This window comes from Perca fluviatilis, chromosome 3 (genome assembly GCF_010015445.1).
Source record: "Perca fluviatilis chromosome 3, GENO_Pfluv_1.0, whole genome shotgun sequence".
In the NCBI taxonomy this organism is placed as follows: domain Eukaryota; kingdom Metazoa; phylum Chordata; class Actinopteri; order Perciformes; family Percidae; genus Perca; species Perca fluviatilis.
This window is the reverse complement of record NC_053114.1, coordinates 45,936,885-45,956,792: the sequence shown is the minus strand read 5'-3', so window position 1 is coordinate 45,956,792 and position 19,908 is coordinate 45,936,885. Positions and strand designations below refer to the sequence as shown.

Here is a 19,908-nt window from a genome sequence, read left to right as displayed (position 1 = left end):
CGCTGCATATTTCACACGAGAAGAGCAAACGATAAAAAGCAAGGAAAATTACACAATATCACTGCCCCAGCTTATGATCTCATGGTTAGTTAATGTGTGTGTGTGTGTGTGTGTGTGTGTGTGGTTCTCTATGTGTGTGTGTGTGTGTCTCTATGTGTGTGTGTGTGTGTGTGCATCTGTGTGTGTGTGTGTGTGTGTGTATGCATGTGTGTGTGTCTGTAGATGTATGTGTCTGTGCACATGTGTCTTTCTGTGTCTATGCGTCTGTATGTATGTGTGTGTCTCTGTGTGTGCGTCTGTGTATGTATGTGTGTGTCTGTAGATGTGTGTGTCTGTGTATGTATGTGTGTGTCTGTACATCTGTGTGTCTCTGTGTATGTGCACGTGTGTGCATGAGTCTCTGTGTGTGTCTATGCGTCTGTATGTATGTGTGTGTCTATGAGTGCAATGTGTCTGTGTACAGTTATTAGGCAAAACCAGCTACGCAGGTAGCTATTGTGTGTGTGTTTATGCATCTGTATGTATGTGTGCGTGTCTATTTTTAGGCATTGTAGCTGTGAGTCATGGTCAGGTATGAAGCAGAAACAGTCCAGTCTGATAGTGAATGGCTGAAAACCTGTAGAGCCACATTCCACACACACACACACACACACACACACACACACACACACACACACACACACACACACACACACACACACACACACACACACACACACACACACACACACACACACACACACACACACACACACACACACACACACACACACACACACACACACACACACACGTGTCTCTGCTGTGTTGAAGGAAAAGCTGCTCAGTTGTTATCAACACGCTGCTATTAGTTTCACATCCGTTCATCCATCCCTCCATCTTATCTGTGTTTACAGGACGCACCCTCTTCCACCGCGCCGGAGGAGAAGAAAAAAAAAAAAAAAAAAAAAAAAAAAAAAGAAAAAAGAGAGGGAGAGGAGAGAGAGAGAGAGAGAGAGAGAGAGAGAGAGAGAGAGAGAGAGAGAGAGAGAGAGAGAGAGAGAGAGAGAGAAAAGAAAAGAAAAAAAAAAAAAAAAAAAAAAAAAAAAAAAAAAAAAAAAAAAAAAAAAACAAGTAATTGACATAATTGGTGAAAGATATTCCTGAGAAACTAAACAGAAATCCCAAAGTCAAGACTTGTGGCTTTATTTGGACTTTTAGTCGTTTGTTTTTAAAGTTTTTTTGGCCACGTTGTGTTCAGATCTGTGCAGCGCTGCAGCGGTAACATTAGGTCTCTCATTAGGTCTCTCTCAGCACTGCAGCAGTAACATTAGGTCTCTCTCAGCGCTGCAGCGGTAACATTAGGTCTCTCTCAGCGCTGCAGCAGTAACATTAGGTCTCTCTCAGCGCTGCAGCGGTAACATTAGGTCTCTCTCAGCGCTGCAGCGGTAACATTAGGTCTCTCTCAGCGCTGCAGCAGTAACATTAGGTCTCTCTCAGCGCTGCAGCAGTAACATTAGGTCTCTCTCAGCGCTGCAGTAACATTAGGTCTCTCTCAGCACTGCAGTAACATTAGGTCTCTCTCAGCACTGCAGCAGTAACATTAGGTCTCTCTCAGCGCTGCAGCAGTAACATTAGGTCTCTCTCAGCGCTGCAGCAGTAACATTAGGTCTCTCTCAGCGCTGCAGCAGTAACATTAGGTCTCTCTCAGCGCTGCAGCAGTAACATTAGGTCTCTCTCAGCGCTGCAGTAACATTAGGTCTCTCTCAGCGCTGCAGCAGTAACATTAGTCTCTCCTCAGCACCGTAATAACATTAGGTCTCTCTCAGCGCTGCAGTAACATTAGGTCTCTCTCAGCTCTGCAGCAGTAACATTAGGTCTCTCTCAGCGCTGCAGCAGTAACATTAGGTCTCTCTCAGCGCTGCAGCAGTAACATTAGGTCTCTCCGCGCGTTGCAGCAGTAACATTAGGTCTCTCTCCCAGCGCCTGCAGCTGTAACATTAGGTCTCTCTCAGCGCTGCAGCAGTAACATTAGGTCTCTCTCAGCGCGCAGTAACATTAGCTCTCTCAGCGCTGCAGCAGTAACATTAGGTCTCTCTCACCGCTGCAGCAGTAACATTAGGTCTCTCTCAGCGCTGCAGCAGTAACATTAGGTCTCTCTCAGCGCTGCAGCAGTAACATTAGGTCTCTCTCAGCGCTGCAGCAGTAACATTAGGTCTCTCTCAGCGCTGCAGCAGTAACATTAGGTCTCTCTCAGCGCTGCAGCAGTAACATTAGGTCTCTCTCAGGGCTGCAGCAGTAACATTAGGTCTCTCTCAGCGCTGCAGCAATAACATTAGGTCCTCTGGGCTGCCGCCGCACAACATTACAGGTCTCTCTCAGCGCTGCAGCAGTAACATTAGGTCTCTCTCAGCGCTGCAGCAGTAACATTAGGTCTCTCTCAGCGCTGCAGCAGTAACATTAGGTCTCTGTCAGCGCTGCAGCAATAACATTAGGTCTCTCTCAGCGCTGCAGCAGTAACATTAGGTCTCTCTCAGCGCTGCAGCAGTAACATTAGGTTCTCTCCGCTGCAGTAACAATATTATTAGGTCTCTCAGCGCTGCAGCAGTAACATTAGGTCTCTCTCAGCGCTGCAGCAGTAACATTAGGTCTCTCTCAGCGCTGCAGCAGTAACATTAGGTCTCTCTCAGCGCTGCAGCAGTAACATTAGGTCTCTCTCAGCGCTGCAGCAGTAACATTAGGTCTCTCTCAGCGCTGCAGCGGTAACATTAGGTCTCTCTCAGCGCTGCAGCGGTAACATTAGGTCTCTCTCAGCGCTGCAGCGGTAACATTAGGTCTCTCTCGCTGCCTGCAACGGTAATTAGGTCCTCTCAGCGCTGCAGCGGTAACATTTAGGCTTCCCTCAGCGCGCCGCAGTAACATTAGGTCTCTCTCCAGCGCCGTAGTTCCCCAGCGGTAAACATTAGGCCTCTCAGCTGCAGCAGTAACAGAGTCTCTCCCCGCTGCAGCAGTAACATTAGGTCTCTCCAGCGCAGCGCAGTAACATTAGGTCTCTCTCAGCGCTGCAGCAGTAACATTAGGTCTCTCTCAGCGCTGCAGCAGTAACATTAGGTCTCTCTCAGCGCTGCAGCAGTAACATTAGGTCTCTCTCAGCGCTGCAGCAGTAACATTAGGTCTCCCTAACATTAGGTCTCTCTCAGCGAACAGTAACATTAGGGGTCCTCTCTCAGCTGCAGCAGTAACATTAGGTCTCTCTCAGCGCTGCGCAGCAGTAACATTAGGTCTCTCTCAGCACTGCAGTAACATTAGGTCTCTCTCAGCACTGCAGTAACATTAGGTCTCTCAGAGAAAAACTTTAACGGTGGCAAAAAAAAAAAAAATCTTGAAAAAAATGAAAGGTCGAAATAATAGTCTGAAAAAAACCCTTTAAAAAAAAAATAAAAAAAATAAAAATAACGACATTTCGTTGCATTCGGTCAGATCTGTGACCGACCCGACAGGGAACAGGAACGGTGAATCATGAAGTCTACTTGTTGGGGGGTTAAAGTACACAGACATCACCTTTTTTTTAGGCATTTTATGCACTTTGTCATTTTATGTCATTTTATTTGATGTTTTTGTCACTTTTATCGACACATTTGTTATTTTTAGAGGTTTTTGTCGCTTGTTTTCAACGTTTGGGACTCTTTTCCTGACCTCTCGGTCACTCCTTTCTCCGTTTTAGTTGATTTTCGTCGAGCTCTATGACCGGTCTACATGAAGTCTACATTATTGGGGGGTTAAAGTAAACAGACAATCACTTTTTTAGGCATTTTGTGCACTTTATTTTGGCATTTTTGTCGTTTTATTTGATGTTTGAAGTCACTTTTTTCTCCGTTTTAGTTGCATTTTGTCGAGCTCTACAACCGGTCTACATGAAGTCTACTTGTTGGGGGGTTTGGGACATCAGGACGTAGGACACAGGACCCCCCCACAGGACGCCCCCTGCAGAGAATCAGCCGATCTGGTCTGAACGCGTCCTCTGTGTCGGTGATATCACGCCTCAGGATCTCTGCCACTGCAGGTCGAGCCCCGAGGCATCATGGGAATAATTAGGGAGTCTGTTGGAGGAATGTGATCCATCGGGACCGGACCAGCGCGCAGCTCTTTATCTGATGCTGCAGATTCCAACGGGCTCCAAACGCCTCGCACAAGGCTGGACTGCATCTCTGGGGCCTTCTGACCTCTTCAGAGTTTTTTCTGACATTTCTTGCACTTTGACATTTTTTTAAGAATATTTTGACACGTTTTGTCACTTTTAATTTTTTTTTTGTCTTTATCTGATGCTGCAGATTCCCGTGGGGGCTTTGAACGCCACACACGCTCCTGCAGAAACACACATCTTCAAGTGCCCATATTATCAAAAATAATCACTTTTTCTGGGATTTGGGGAGTTATTTTGACACACACACACTGACACACACCACACACACACACACACAGACACACACACTTCTGAGTGAGATCCGGTTTCTGAATGTGTCCTGCCTTCAGTCTCCTGGTGAGCTGGTCAACATCTGCACGGCTTTCTACATCACTAGCCGAGACCAGGGGGCTAACCGTTAGCATGCTAGCTCGTTCTCAATGGCAAAACACTGCTACAACACACACTAGTTCACCATAATCTAAAAAAAGAACTACTTCCATGTCCCTGTTCTACAGGTATTCCACGCTAAGTGTGAAGTGTGTCCTCGTTTAGAAGAAGTCTCCCGGCTAATCCTGCCTTTTACTGACTGAAGTTTGAAAAACAGCTAGCTAGCTCATGTAGTCCTTACCTAGCTACTGAGCATGTAGTCCTTACCTAGCTACTGAGCATGTAGTCCTTACCTAGCTACTGAGCATGTAGTCTTACCTAGCTACTGAGCATGTAGTCTTACCTAGCTACTGAGCATGTAGTCCTTACCTAGCTACTGAGCATGTAGTCTTACCTAGCTACTGAGCATGTAGTCTTACCTAGCTACTGAGCATGTAGTCCTACCTAGCTACTGAGCATGTAGTCTTACCTAGCTACTGAGCATGTAGTCCTTACCTAGCTACTGAGCATGTAGTCTTACCTAGCTACTGAGCATGTAGTCCTTACCTAGCTACTGAGCATGTAGTCCTTACCTAGCTACTGAGCATGTAGTCTTACCTAGCTACTGAGCATGTAGTCCTTACCTAGCTACTGAGCATGTAGTCCTTACCTAGCTACTGAGCATGTAGTCTTACCTAGCTACTGCATACGTAGTCCTACCTAGCTACTGAGCATGTAGTCCTTACCTAGCTACTGAGCATGTAGTCTTACCTAGCTACTGAGCATGTAGTCTTACCTAGCTACTGAGCATGTAGTCCTTACCTAGCTACTGAGCATGTAGTCCTTACCTAGCTACTGAGCATGTAGTCTTACCTAGCTACTGAGCATGTAGTCTTACCTAGCTACTGAGCATGTAGTCTTACCTAGCTACTGAGCATGTAGTCTTACCTAGCTACTGAGCATGTAGTCTTACCTAGCTACTGAGCACCACATACTGAGCATAGCCTTACCTAGCTACTGAGCATGTAGTCTTACCTAGCTACTGAGCATGTAGTCCTTACCTAGCTACTGAGCATGTAGTCTCTTACCTAGCTACTGAGCATGTAGTCTTACCTAGCTACTGAGCATGTAGTCCTTACCTAGCTACTGAGCATGTAGTCTCTACCTGGCTACTGAGCATGTAGTCCTTACCTAGCTACTGAGCATGTAGTCTTACCTAGCTACTGAGCATGTAGTCCTTACCTAGCTACTAGCATGTAGTCCTTACCTAGCTACTGAGCATGTAGTCTTACCTAGCTACTGAGCATGTAGTCGCACCCTAGCTACTGAGCATGTAGTCCCTACCTAGCTACTGAGCATGTAGTCTTATACCTAGCTACGAGCATGTAGTCTCCAGTATCAATCCACTTAAATTATACCTACTACTGAATAGTACCTACTACACAAAACCTAGCTACTGAGGATGGGTCTTACCTAGCTACTCGAGGATGTAGTCTTACCTAGCTACTGAGCATGTAGTCTTACCTAGCTACTGAGCATGTAGTCTTACCTAGCTACTGAGCATGTAGTCTTACCTAGCTACTGAGCATGTAGTCTTACCTAGCTACTGAGCATGTAGTCTTACCTAGCTACTGAGCATGTAGTCCTTACCTAGCTACTGAGCATGTAGTCTCATGGTGCGTTTTTGCTTTTTGTCCACCGAAGTCGTTTTACGAGTTGATTTCCGGAGTTACGACCCGGAAGTTGCATAAAGAACGCCCCCGAGGTCGTATTTACGACTCGTCAAGTCGTCTGAACTCAGAGGACCCCGAGCTCACTTTCAAAGATGGCTATGTCGTGCATCACACGTAGTAAACATTGTGGTTATCTACAATTTTAAGCACTTTTGTCTTTGTTGTAACCAAATGAAGAAGTCGTACACATAGCGCTGTATACTGCTACCTATAGACATGACTCTACAGTCTTATTAGGAGTTAAACATAGCGCTGTATACTGCTACCTATAGGCGATATGTCTCTACAGTCTTATTAGGAGTTAAACATAGCTGTACACTGCTACCTATAGGCATGTCTCTACAGTCTTATTAGGAGTTAAACATAGCTGTATACTGCTACCTATAGGCATGTCTCTACAGTCTTATTAGGAGTTAAACATAGCGCTGTATACTGCTACCTATAGACATGTCTCTACAGTCTTATTAGGAGTTAAACATAGCGCTGTATACTGCTACCTATAGGCATGTCTCTACAGTCTTATTAGAAGTTAAACATAGCGCTGTATACTGCTACCTATAGGCATGTCTCTACAGTCTTATTAGGAGTTAAACATAGCGCTGTATACTGCTACCTATAGGCATGTCTCTACAGTCTTATTAGGAGTTAAACATAGCGCTGTATACTGCTACCTATAGGCATGTCTCTACAGTCTTATTAGGAGTTAAACATAGCTGTATACTGCTACCTATAGGCATGTCTCTACAGTCTTATTAGGAGTTAAACATAGCTGTATACTGCTACCTATAGGCATGTCTCTACAGTCTTATTAGGAGTTAAACATAGCTGTATACCGCTACCTATAGGCATGTCTCTACAGTCTTATTAGGAGTTAAACATAGCGCTGTATACTGCTACCTATAGGCATGTCTCTACAGTCTTATTAGGAGTTAAACATAGCGCTGTATACTGCTACCTATAGGCATGTCTCTACAGTCTTATTAGGAGTTAAACATAGGCGCTGTATACTGCTACCTATAGGCATGTCTCTACAGTCTTATTAGGAGTTAAACATAGCGCTGTATACTGCTACCTATAGGCATGACTCTACAGTCTTATTAGGAGTTAAACATACGCTGTTATACTGCTACCTATAGGCATGTCTCTACAGTCTTATTAGGAGTTAAACATAGCGCTGTATACTGCTACCTATAGGCATGTCTCTACAGTCTTATTAGGAGTTAAACATAGCGCTGTATACTGCTACCTATAGGCACGTGCCTTATACAGTCTTATTAGGGTTAAACATAGCTGTATACTGCTACCTATAGGCATGTTCTACAGTCTTATTAGGAGTTAAACATAGCGCTTGTATACTGCTACCTATAGGCATGACTCTACAGTCTTATTAGGAGTTAAACATAGCTGTATACTGCTACCTATAGGCATGTCTCTACAGTCTTATTAGGAGTTAAACATAGCGCGTATACTGCTACCTATAGGCATGTCTCTACAGTCTTATTAGGAGTTAAACATAGCGGCTAGTAGCTACCTATAGGCATGTCTCTACAGTCTTATTAGGAGTTAAACATAGTGCTGTATACTGCTACCTATAGGCATGTCTCTACAGTCTTATTAGGTAAAACATAGTGCTGTATACTGCTACCTATAGGCATGTCTCTACAGTCTTATTAGGAGTTAAACATAGTGCTGTATACTGCTACCTATAGACATGTCTCTACAGTCTTATTAGGAGTTAAACATAGCGCTGTATACTGCTACCTATAGGCATGTCTCTACAGTCTTATTAGGAGTTAAACATAGCGCTGTATACTGCTACCTATAGGCATGTCTCTACAGTCTTATTAGGAGTTAAACATAGTGCTGTATACTGCTACCTATAGGCATGTCTACAGTCTTATTAGGAGTTAAACATAGCGCTGTATACTGCTACCTATAGGCATGTCTCTACAGTCTTATTAGGAGTTAAACATAGCGCTGTATACTGCTACCTATAGGCATGTCTCTACAGTCTTATTAGGAGTTAAACATAGCGCGCTGTATACTGCTACCTATAGGCATGTCTCTACAGTCTTATTAGGAGTTAAACATAGCTGTATACTGCTACACCTAGGCATGTCTCTACAGTCTTATTAGGAGTTAAACATAGTGCTGTATACTGCTACCTATAGGCATGTCTCTACAGTCTTATTAGGAGTTAAACATAGCGCTGTATACTGCTACCTATAGGCATGTCTCTACAGTCTTATTAGGAGTTAAACATAGTGCTGTATACTGCTACCTATAGGCATGTCTCTACAGTCTTATTAGGAGTTAAACATAGTGCTGTATACTGCTACCTATAGGCATGTCTAAATATATTAGTGTAATATGCCAATAACTGGGTGAATAGAATCCTAAATGTTAGTAAAAATGTTACAAAAATCCATCTTTTCTCCGACTCGTAGTATCGTGTGACATTAAGAACGCAACAACCCACAGGTTATTCGTTTTTCGACACGGATGTGACGTCACGCTCGAGCTACTAGTCGCGATTACAAGACAAAAAGAACGCACCGTTACACACATACTGGAGTTTGGCTGACGCATTTTGGGAGAAATGTATAAAAGCAGTCGGCAGACACCGTGAGGGCTCACAGAGTTTCCAGCTGCTGGAAGTGTGTGTGTGTGTCCCTTTAAGAAGTCCCAATATTTGCATCTCATTGAAGAATCCCTGGGAACTGATGTGACTGAAAGTCATTCAATAAAAAGACATGTTTTGGCCGGCCGGGCGTGTTCAAACACACACCGCTGAGTCATGATCTCCTGCAGAACTTCGGCCTCAGACTGCTGAGTCATGATCTCCTGCAGAACTTCGGCCTCAGACTGCTGAGTCATGATCTCCTGCAGAACTTTGGCCTCTGAGATATGTGAGGGATGACATCATCACTGATGACATCATTACAGGTTTTTCCTGCTTCTTTTTTTAGGCGTTTTTGTCGCTTCTTTTCAAAGAGAAGTTTTTTTAAGTCGCTTTTTGAGTGTGTGTCTGTGTGTGTGTGTGTGCTTGTGTATGTGAGTGTGTGAGCATGTGTGTATGTGCTTGTGCATGTATGTGTGTGTACATGTATGTTTGTGTACATGTGTGTGAGTATGTCTCTGTGTGTGTGCATGTCTGTGTGAGAGTGTGTCTCTGTGTGTCATGACTGAAGTGTAACTGGGACTTCACATTAGACTGAGGCACAAAGCTGTGTTCACTTCCTGTTTGGAAAACTGCACGCCGATCCAAACAGGAAGCATCATTAGTCAGCTAACCAACACACACACACACACACACACACACACACACACACACACACACACACACACACACACACACACACACACACACACACACACACACACACACACACACACACACACACACACACACACACACACACACACACACACACACACACACACACACACACACACACACACACACACACACACACACACACACACACACACACACACACACACACACACACACACACACACACACACACACACACACACACACACACACACACACACACGATGGGAGAGTGCTCTGGTTTATTGGCATTTCTTTAAACCAATCACAATCATCTTGGGCGGTGCTAAGCAATTATCATAGGCCAATGTTTACCCTATCTCAAGATCCAAAATATTAGCCTTCTAGATTTTCTGCTCACCAGATCCATGTCCACTTTCTCACAGCCTGCTGCGTTGAACGCTCCACCTACGTAAACACCTTCCCGTAATCAACGGCACCAGAACGCTGGCAAAAAGCCCAATATTCAGCAGAATCAGAAGCCTGGATTTGGTGCATCCCTACTTTAAACCAATCCCAATCATCGTGGGCGGGGCTAAGCTCCGGACGGAGCCACGGTGCCTCTGCTAAATAGTCTCGGGAAGAAACTAGTTTTGGTGGAAGCAGTTTCTCTGAACACATCTGTCCCCAAAATGCAGACTGAACCGGTTTAAAAACTCATTTGTGCCAACATCAATTTAAAATGTTAAACAATAATACTTCTTAAAGGGGAACTACCGTTTTTTTTTCAAGCTGAATCTCTGACATTGGTCCATTATTAAGAGAGATCACTGCAGTCGGCAGCAGAGAAACAAGTTGTAATCTAAGTTAATAGCAATTGTGCAGCTTGTATTTACCTTCACAAAAGTTCAGTTTTTGCGCTGACAGACTCAGATTATTATTCTAAGTGTCTGACAACATTATGGGATGGATCCCTACAGAGATAGACCTTTTAGTTAAAGAGTAAGATCCTTTTTTAAACATTAAAACATCTGCAAAATTGCCTTCACTAAACCCACCAGACTCCATGTAAATAATCAGTGATTTTAGCATCGTACAATACACTTCATTCAAAGTCGACAAAAAATAAATAAAACTACCAAAAGCTGTTTTGGGTCACCTGTCCACTTTACCAACCATCACAACTCTGTTTTTTGTTGAAATAAACACATTGTTTACTGATTTACATGTGGAAGTATGTTGGCTCTATACATGCTAAAAGTCCTGATTATTTACATGGAGTCTGGTGGGTTTCGTACCAGCGACCTCAGAGCTGTTTCTGGTTAAACAGAAAGGTCTTAAAGAGGTTTTAAAAGGTCTATCTCTGTAGGGAACCTTTCCATAATGTTGTCAGTCACTTAGAATAATAATCTGAGTCTGTCAGCGGCAAAACGAGCACTTTAAAAAAATAAATAAAAAAGGTAAATACAAGCTGCACATATGCCCTGTTAACTTACATTACAGCTTGTTTCACCTCTCGCTTATTACTGGACCAATGTCAAAGATTGTTGTTCCTATTAGTCACTTAGACACAAAGACAGAGGACAACAGGTTAAAAAAGGGTAGTTATCCTCTAAAGGCAGTATGGGTTGTGGTAAAATATCATGGTGTTCTGTTATTGTGGCTCATTGATTTGCACAGTGTATACTTGTGGATGGTTGTTTTTATTGTTCCTATTTATTCATTTCGTCTTATTGTTTCTATCTATTGTTCTTCACTGTAAGTGCAGCTAGAGAGTCAGGAAACGTTTCCCCAAGGGGACAATGAAATATAATTCAAATTAATCTGAACACATATGACTTCACTGATACACACATCTGATTGGACTGAAGATAAAGTGAACAGCAGCAAAGCACCTTAAATGTTGAGTGATTCCTGAGTGAACTAAGCCAGAAAAAAATTAAAATAAAAATCTGACACCAAACTCCATTCAAAAGCATGGCCTTTTTAATGTGGAAGAGATCACTAGCAGCGATACCTACCAAAACCCAAGACTGATCAATCGGTTCAAGTATTCTGGAAAGTTCGGCAACAAGCAGCACTGCATCTCTTTTTTACAGAGTAAATATTGAATGGAAAGATGTAAGACTTTAATCATTCTCAACGTGCTCAAATTACCCAAGAGCGCACTAAATTACCTGATTTTTAAACGGAGTTTGGAATGTCACCAATATCTTGAGGGAAATCTTGAGTGTTTATGGCTTTAAATCTTTTTAACTTTAGGAGCTAAAGTTATGCAACACAACTTGTGTTCTGTACAGATGTAGATGTATCCCATTTAAGACTTTAAATTATTCTCTAGATGGCCAAATTACCAAGAATACCATAAATCGCCAGATTTGTAAACGGAGTTTGGCAGGTCGCCATGATCTTTGCTTGACACCTGTGGCTTTAAACCATTTAACTTTAGTGGTAAAGTTATCCAACACGTATTGTTTGCTGTAGATATGTAGATTTATTCAATTTTTAAGACTTTAAATCATTCTATAAAGTGACCAAATTACCAAGAACACATTAAATCGCCTGATTTTTAAAAGGGAGTTTGGCGTGTCACCAATATCCTGAGGGAAAACCGAGTATTTAATGTTTGTTTCACACCTGTTGCGTTAAACATTGTTTAAATTTAGTTTTAAAGTGATCCAACAAGACTTATTTACCCTTAAATGTAAATCGGCAGGTATTTTAGTTGAGTTAGTTGTGTTTTAGTTTAATGACCCACCTTTAGAGGCGCCTCGAGCAGCTTGTGTATCCCGGCGATCTGCTCGCTGAGCGGCAGGTTCTCCTCCACGCTCACCGTCGGAGGTCTCCGAGGCTCGGGGAAGTTTGTGCAGATAAACGGGTCCGAGTCCTCCAGGTACTGGATCCGGCAAACGAAAGAGGCCATGGCCGTGCGACCGCGACCCTTCTGCGGCTGAGAGAGTCCGTGTGGCTCGGTGTAGACGGTCCCAACTCTCCGGACGAACTTTTTAAATGGAGAAAATCCACCAGGTCCGCGCTGAAGCGTCTCTGGGTGGGTAAAGCTGCTGTGGATATATAAGCACTTCTGGTAACAACTTTTCAAAATAAAAGTTTTGGCAGTTTTCAAAATAAAAGCAGTTTTGGCAGTTTTCAAAATAAAAGCAGTTTTGGCAGTTTTAAAAATAAAAGCAGTTTTGGCAGTTTTATTTTTTTTTACAAAATTGTTACTTTTAGATTCCCCAGTGTCAGGGCGAGCCTGTGGCATAGATAGGCAGGATAGGCAAATGCTAGGGGCACCGGCAGCCCAAATTAGTAAAGAGAAGTTAAAGCTTATTTTCTTTTAAATGTCGGCAAAAGCAACCTTTTTTTCTGATGTTTTGTTGAAAAAAAAACCACCAAAAATGTTTTAAAATAACGCCAAAAAAACTTGAAAAAAACAACAACCTACAAACACATTAGGACATTGGAACAAATTCCAAAAGTCGAACATAATTGAAATTGTAAAAAAAACTCAATACCATTCGAATGTGATTTATTTATGGCTTCTAACGTTAGCTAATCTCCCTCTTCTCATGTGTCACCAAGGGCGTCCTACTGGGGGTAGAAAGGGGACTGAGTACCCAGGGCCCAGATTTTCAAAAGTAATCCAGTGGGATTTCGGATCACGGATTGGATCAAATCTTGGAAATTGGTTTTTCAAAAGCAAAAGAGGGATTCTGAACTAAGATCAGAGCATGTAATTCCATTTTACATTTCATCTGGCTCAAACCTGCCCTTCGGACTCGATTTGGGATCTATTTGATCCAAAAAAAAACAGGATTATTCTGATCCAATCAGAAGGGTGGATTCAGTTGTGAGTTTTTGAAACCAAATAAAATCTGAGTTGTTTTTTTTTAAGTGAATGATCATCAAATCAATGTTTACTGATGATATATAAATGTCTTCATATGTGAAGCATGTCACATCTAATGATTTTTGACTATTGGATAGTGTTAGATTTAGATTAGATTAGATAATACTTTATTCAGCCCAAAATGGGAAAATTCACTTGTTACAGCAGCAGTTTTTCCACAATAAAAACAAACCAACAACAGACAATGTGCAAAAAGTACTGAATGAATGTAAAGTGGCATTACATAAAAAGTATTTTAAAGTAAAGTAAAGTGAGGTGGCCATAGTGCGAAAAATATTGTAATGTAAGTAATTGACGTGAAATTAGATTGAATAATATGTAATTAAATAACATAGCAAAAGTAATTAACTATAATATAAATTATATTGAAAAAGTAAGTACTCGGAATGGAAAAATATAAATACAGATAATAACAATGAAGATATACATAGAGCCATGCTGAGTGGTGGGTAATTGAACAGAAAACTACAACATTATCGGGTGGTGCAGGTGTTGTAGAGTCTGTAGAGTTTTTGTTATGTTATTTAACATTATAACAATTACAGTATTTCTGTTTCTCAAAATTTAAACAAACAATGGCTAGTGGCCTCCCTGTAGTTCTTTGCTGAGCCAGTTGGCTCCATTTAAGGCTCTGGTCAACAGGATTTGGTAATCCTGAAATTTTGTATTTGGATCACAGTTGTCCAGTCCAATAATGTTAGGGTGACCAGACGGGACAGTCCCGATTTTGAATTGCTTGTCCCGAGTCCCGACAAAAGCCTGTTGGGACGCCCATAATGTCCCGGTTTACACCAGGAGTGGCGTCAGCTGATTTTGCCGCATCTTCAGCCCCGAATCTTTTGAGTTTAGCCCCGAATGTAACTTTGTCCAGTTTATTTTTCCGAGGCGAATAGAACGGGCAGCTACGTGCGGGGTCCGACCATGCTGTATTTGTTGCTATCACTGCTATCACCTAGCAACCGTCTCTGCATGAGGAAAGCTATATACTGTCTATGGAGGAGGTGAAGTTTTCTGAGGAGCCAAATCAGTGTAATACATTGATGCCATCAACACAAAGTTTAGGAGAGCAATACTAATGATTTAGTTTGAAGTTCCTGTGACGTGACATTTACAGTGTTTATAAAGGACGCTGCTCAGTAGTTTTGGTTTTCCACCTCCGACACAGAGCAGCGTACAGCCACTTCCCTAGTTTGTCTCATTCAGAGACCAGACCTGTGTCTGTCAGAAGGTCTGAGATCTACCGTATCAGCAGAGCAATCACGTAATGCACAGCAGACTATGGTGCAGGTATAGATTATTTTCTGAAATATAGTAACTTTATTCTTGTAATAGCCTTTTATTACTTTATTTTTCTCAAAATATTACGACTCCTCCAAATCTCAGAGAACACAGATATACCGTATTTTGAACGTGCACAAAGTTTTGGACATAACACATCTGAAATATTACAGTCCAGAGGTTTATTAATAAATTAAAATGAATGAATGTATCATTGAGGTGAATAATTGTCATATGCACATTAAGGAAGTTACTCCCCCAACAAAAGACGCCAAACAGGAGGGAGGAGTAAATGATGCCTAGGCTACATGTATGCTGACTCAGATATAATTAGAAAAGTCGATCCAAAGGAGAATAAATAGTTGAAAGCAATACAGAATGCCTGAAAGCCTTACTGCCATATATTCCATTATGTTTTTATATTTGGATTGTAATCTGTGTTTCCCTTTACATAAAGATTTCCAGCATAAATTGATTCAGAAAAAGGTAGAAATAGGTGCATGCAAATTCACCAGAATGCAGGAAATGAAGTGTTTAATGCTCAACATTTTCAATAAATCATTTTAATTACTTTGGTGTTATTGAAATAAATAACACTTCAAAAAATCTTTTTTAGAAAAAATCTCAAAACTGAAAAAGGCTGTTGCTGCAATTTTGTTAATATTACCGGAAAAATACTGTTATTATTAGATGAGGGGCCTACGATCAAAATAATGAAGTAACTGTCTGTGTCTGATAGGGCTGGGCGTATCGATCTAAATATCGATAGTATCGATACCAAGATTAGTATTGGTATCGGATCGATACTGTCGTTTGATTTGATTTGATTTATTTTGGATTTGACAAACAACACAATCCAAAGGATGGCATGTTAAAGTGTAAACACTTATTTCCAACATGGTCCTTGGTGTTAAAACATGCAACACATAACGACCTATTTCAGGTCAAAGACAATAACATATTAGAGGTGCACAGTGTGCAAACAGCGCACCTTTTTTTTTTTTCTCTCTCTCTCTCTCTCTCTCTCTCTCTGCTCCCTCCCACTCCCTGCTCTGCCGTGGCTTTTGTTTACTTATTTTGCACAACTGACTTTGTTACTTTACTACTGACTTTATTTTTCACAAATATTCGTATGCAGTGTATTTTTTGTTGTGTTTTTTATATTGTTACATTCATATTTATACATTGTGGCTTTTGTTTACTTATTTTGCACAACTGACTTTATTTTTCACAGATATCTGTGTGTAATGGAAGGTATTTTTGGTTGTGTTGTTGACTTTGTTATATTTATATTTTGTTACTGTATATTATTTTATTATTTCTATACCATTACATTGTTTTATATTGTTCTAGTTAGTAAATAAAAATAATAATGTAAATAATGTTCCTTTAAAAAACTGGCATAACAGTAAGAAGGATCAGGTGATCCTGGATAGCAAAACATGAGATTTCCAAATCCGAATCAATTTGGTCCAGATTACATTTTTTGAAAAACTGGGCCCAGGGCCCTCGTGTGAGGAGCTTCATGGAGACAGCTACCAATACCTAGCTAACTGGTCATATACCAATACCTAGCTAACTGGTCATCTACCAATACCTAGCTAACTGGTCATCTACCAATACCTAGCTAACTGGTCATATACCAATACCTAGCTAACTGGTCATATACCAATACCTAGCTAACTGGTCATATCTACCAATACCTAGCTAACTGGTCATATACCAATACCTATGCTAACTGGTCATATACCAATACCTAGCTAACTGGTCATATACCAATACCTAGCTAACTGGTCATATACCAATACCTAGCTAACTGGTCATCTACCAATACCTAGCTAACTGGTCATATACCAATACCTAGCTAACTGGTCATCTACCAATACCTAGCTAACTGGTCATATACCAATACCTAGCTAACTGGTCATATACCAATACCTAGCTAACTGGTCCTCTCCGTGAACCATCACCTTATCGTGGTGGAGAGGTTTGTGTGTCTCTGTGAACCTGAGGGCTGTGTTGTCTGGAGCTTTGTGCTCCTGGTAGGGTCTCCCAAGGCAAAGTGGTCTCAGGTGAGGGGCCAGACAAAGAATGGTTCAAAACCCCAATGGAAAAACAAGGTAGAAATGGAGTGACCCTGCCCGGAGGAAGCCGGGGGCCCCCGTCTGAGCCAGGCCCAGACGGGCGGCCCGCCGGGCGCAGCCTGGTGGCGGGGTTTGCCACGGAGCCCGCCGGGCACAGCCCGAACAAGCTACGTGGCTCCCATCTCTCCAGCCCATGGGCCCACCACCTGTGGGAGGAACCGCTGCGGCTGCGGGCCACATGGGTGGCAGTGAAGGTCAGGGGCCTCGACGGACCAGACCCGGGCAGCAGACGCTGGCTCTGGGGACGTGGAACGTCACCTCTGTGGGGAAGGAGCCGGAACTGGTGCGGGAGGTGGAGCGCTACCGGTTAGATCTGGTGGGGCTTACCTTTACGCACAGTCTCGGTTCTGGAACCGCATCTCCTGGATAGGGGTTGGACTCTTTTCTTCTCGGAGTTGCTCAGGGTGAGGCCGGGCGGGTGTGGGGATACTAACAAGCCCCGGCTGAGCGCGTCACGTTGGAGTTTACCCCAGTTGAGCAGAGGGTCACCTCCCTACGCCTGCGGGTTGTGGGGAAATCTGACTGTTGTTTATGCATATGCACCAAACAGGAGTTCGGAGTATTCGGGCCTTCCTGGAGACCTTGAGTGGAGTCCTGCATGGGGCCAGTGGGGACTCCATTGTTCTGCTGGGGACTTCAACGACACGTAAGCAATGATGGAGACACCTGAGAGGCGTGATTGGGAGGAACGGCCTCCTGATCTAAACCAGAGTGGTTGTTTGTTGTTGGACTTCTGTGCTAGTCATGGATTGTCTATAACGAACACCATGTTCGAACATAGGGATGCTCATAAGTGTACCTGGTACCAGAGCACCCTAGGCCGAAGGTCAATGATCGATTTTATAATCGTTTCATCTGATCTGAGGCCGTATGTTTTGGACACTCGCGTGAAGAGAGGGGCAGAGCTGTCAACCGATCACCATCTGGTGGTGAGTTGGGTCAGGGGGGTGGGGGGAAGACTCTGGACAGACCTGGTAAGCCCAAACGGGTAGTGGGGGGGGTAAGATTGGGAACGTCTGGAGGAGGCCCTTGTCCAACGGACTTTCAACTCGCACCTCCGGGCGGAGCTTTCGTGCATCCCTGTGGAGGCTGGGGGCATTGAACCCGAGTGGACAATGTTCAAAGTTTCCATTGCTGAAGCTGCGGCAGGAGCTGTGGTCTTAGGGTCTTAGGTGCCTCAGGGGCGGTAACCCACGAACACCGTGGTGACACCGGTGGTCAGGGAAGCCGTCCGACTGAAGAAGGAGTCTTCTGGGATATGTTATCCCAGAGGACTCCGAGGCAGTTGCAGGGTACCGGAGGCCGGAAGGGCTGCAGCCTCTGCCGTGAAAGAGGCAAAGCAGCGGGTGTGGGAGAAGTTTGGAGAAGACATGGAGAAGGACTTTCGGCCGGCACCAAAGTGCTTCTGGAAAACTGTTCGCCACCTCAGGAGGGGGAAGCGGGGAACCATCCAAGCTGTGTACAGTAAGGATGGGACACTGTTGACCTCAACTGAGGAGGTAATAGGGGTGGGAAGGAGCATTTTGAGGAACTCCTGAATCCGACTAATACGCCTCTATGTTAGAGGCAGAGCTGGAGGATGACGGTGGGGATTGTCGTCGATTTCCGGGCGGAAGTCACTGATGTAGTCAAACAACTCCACAGTGGCAAAGCCCCGGGATTGATGAGATCCGGCCCAGAAATGCTCAAGGCTCTGGGTGTGGAGGGGTTGGTCCTGGTTGACACGTCTCTTCAACATCGCGTGGAAGTCTGGAACAGTGCCAAAGGAGTGGCAGACCGGGTGGTGGTTCCCCTTTAAAAAGGGGACCAGAGGGTGTGTGCCAATTACAGGGGTATCACACTTCTCAGCCTCCCTGGTAAAGTCTACTCCAAGGTGCTGGAATTAAGGGTTCGGCCGATAGTCGAACCTCAGGTTGAGGAGGAACAATGTGGATTCCGTCCCTGTCGTGGGAACAACGGACCAGCTCTTCACTCGCAAGGATCCTGGAGGGGCCTGGGAGTATGCCCAACCGGTCTACATGTGTATTGTGGATTTGGAGAAGTGTGATGACCGGGTCCCCCGGAGATACTGTGGGAGGTGCTGCGGGAGTATTGGGGTGAGGGGTCTCTACTCAGGGCCATCCAATCTCTGTACGACCAAAGTGAGAGCTGTGTCCGGGTTCTCGCAGTAAGTCAGACTCGTTTCAGGTGAGGGTTGGCCTCCGCCAGGGCCGCTTTGTCACCAATCCTGTTTATAATATTTATGGACAGGATATCGAGGCGTAGTCGGGGTGGGGAGGGGTTGTGCGCGTTGGGCTGGGGATCTCATCGCTGCTTTTGCAGATGATGTGGTCCTGATGGCATCATCGGCCTGCGACCTTCAGCACTCACTGGATCGGTTCGCAGCCGAGTGTGAAGCGGTTGGGATGAGGATCAGCACCTCTAAATCGGAGGCCATGGTTCTCAGCAGGAAACCCGATGGAGTGCCTACTCCAGGTAGGGAATGAGTCTTTACCCCAAGTGAAGGAGTCCAAGTACCTTGGGGTTTTGTTCGAAGTGAGGGACAATGGAGCGGGAGATTGGTCGGAGAATCGCGCAGCGGGCGCGGTATTACATTCCATCTATTGCACCGTGGACGAAAAGAGAGCTGAGCCAGAAGGCAAAGCTCTCGATCTACCGGTCAGTTGTCTTACCCTCACCTATGGTCATGAGGGCTGGGTCATGACCGAAAGAACGGGATCCAGGGTACAAGCGGCCGAAATGGGTTTCCCTCAGGAGGGTGGCTGGCGTCTCCCTTAGAGATAGGGTGAGAAGCTCAATCATCCGTGAGGAGCTCGGAGTAGAGCCGCTGTCTCTGCGGCCAAAGGAGCCAGTTGAGGTGGTTCGGGCATCTGGTAAGGATGCCCCTGGGCCTCCCTTAGGGAGGTGTTCCAGGCACGTCCAGCTGGGAGGAGGCCTCGGGAAGACCCAGGACTAGGTGGAGGGATTATATCTCCAACCTGGCCTGGGAACGCCTCGGGATCCCCCAGTCGGAGCTGGTTAATGTTGCTCGGGAA

General features: G+C 44.1%; 1 protein-coding gene across 1 annotated transcript in view; it reads right to left on the bottom strand.

Moving 5' to 3' along the window:
* The window catches only part of LOC120556538 (FH1/FH2 domain-containing protein 1-like), a 57,594-nt gene extending 45,009 nt beyond the window's left edge, over positions 1 to 12,585 (bottom strand). The window contains exon 1 of the mRNA XM_039796180.1: positions 12,300 to 12,585. Coding sequence (XP_039652114.1) covers positions 12,300 to 12,464 — 165 coding nt within the window. The 5' untranslated portion in view covers positions 12,465 to 12,585. The remainder of the gene's footprint in view (positions 1 to 12,299) is intronic.
* Between the last annotated feature and the right edge of the window lie 7,323 nt (positions 12,586 to 19,908).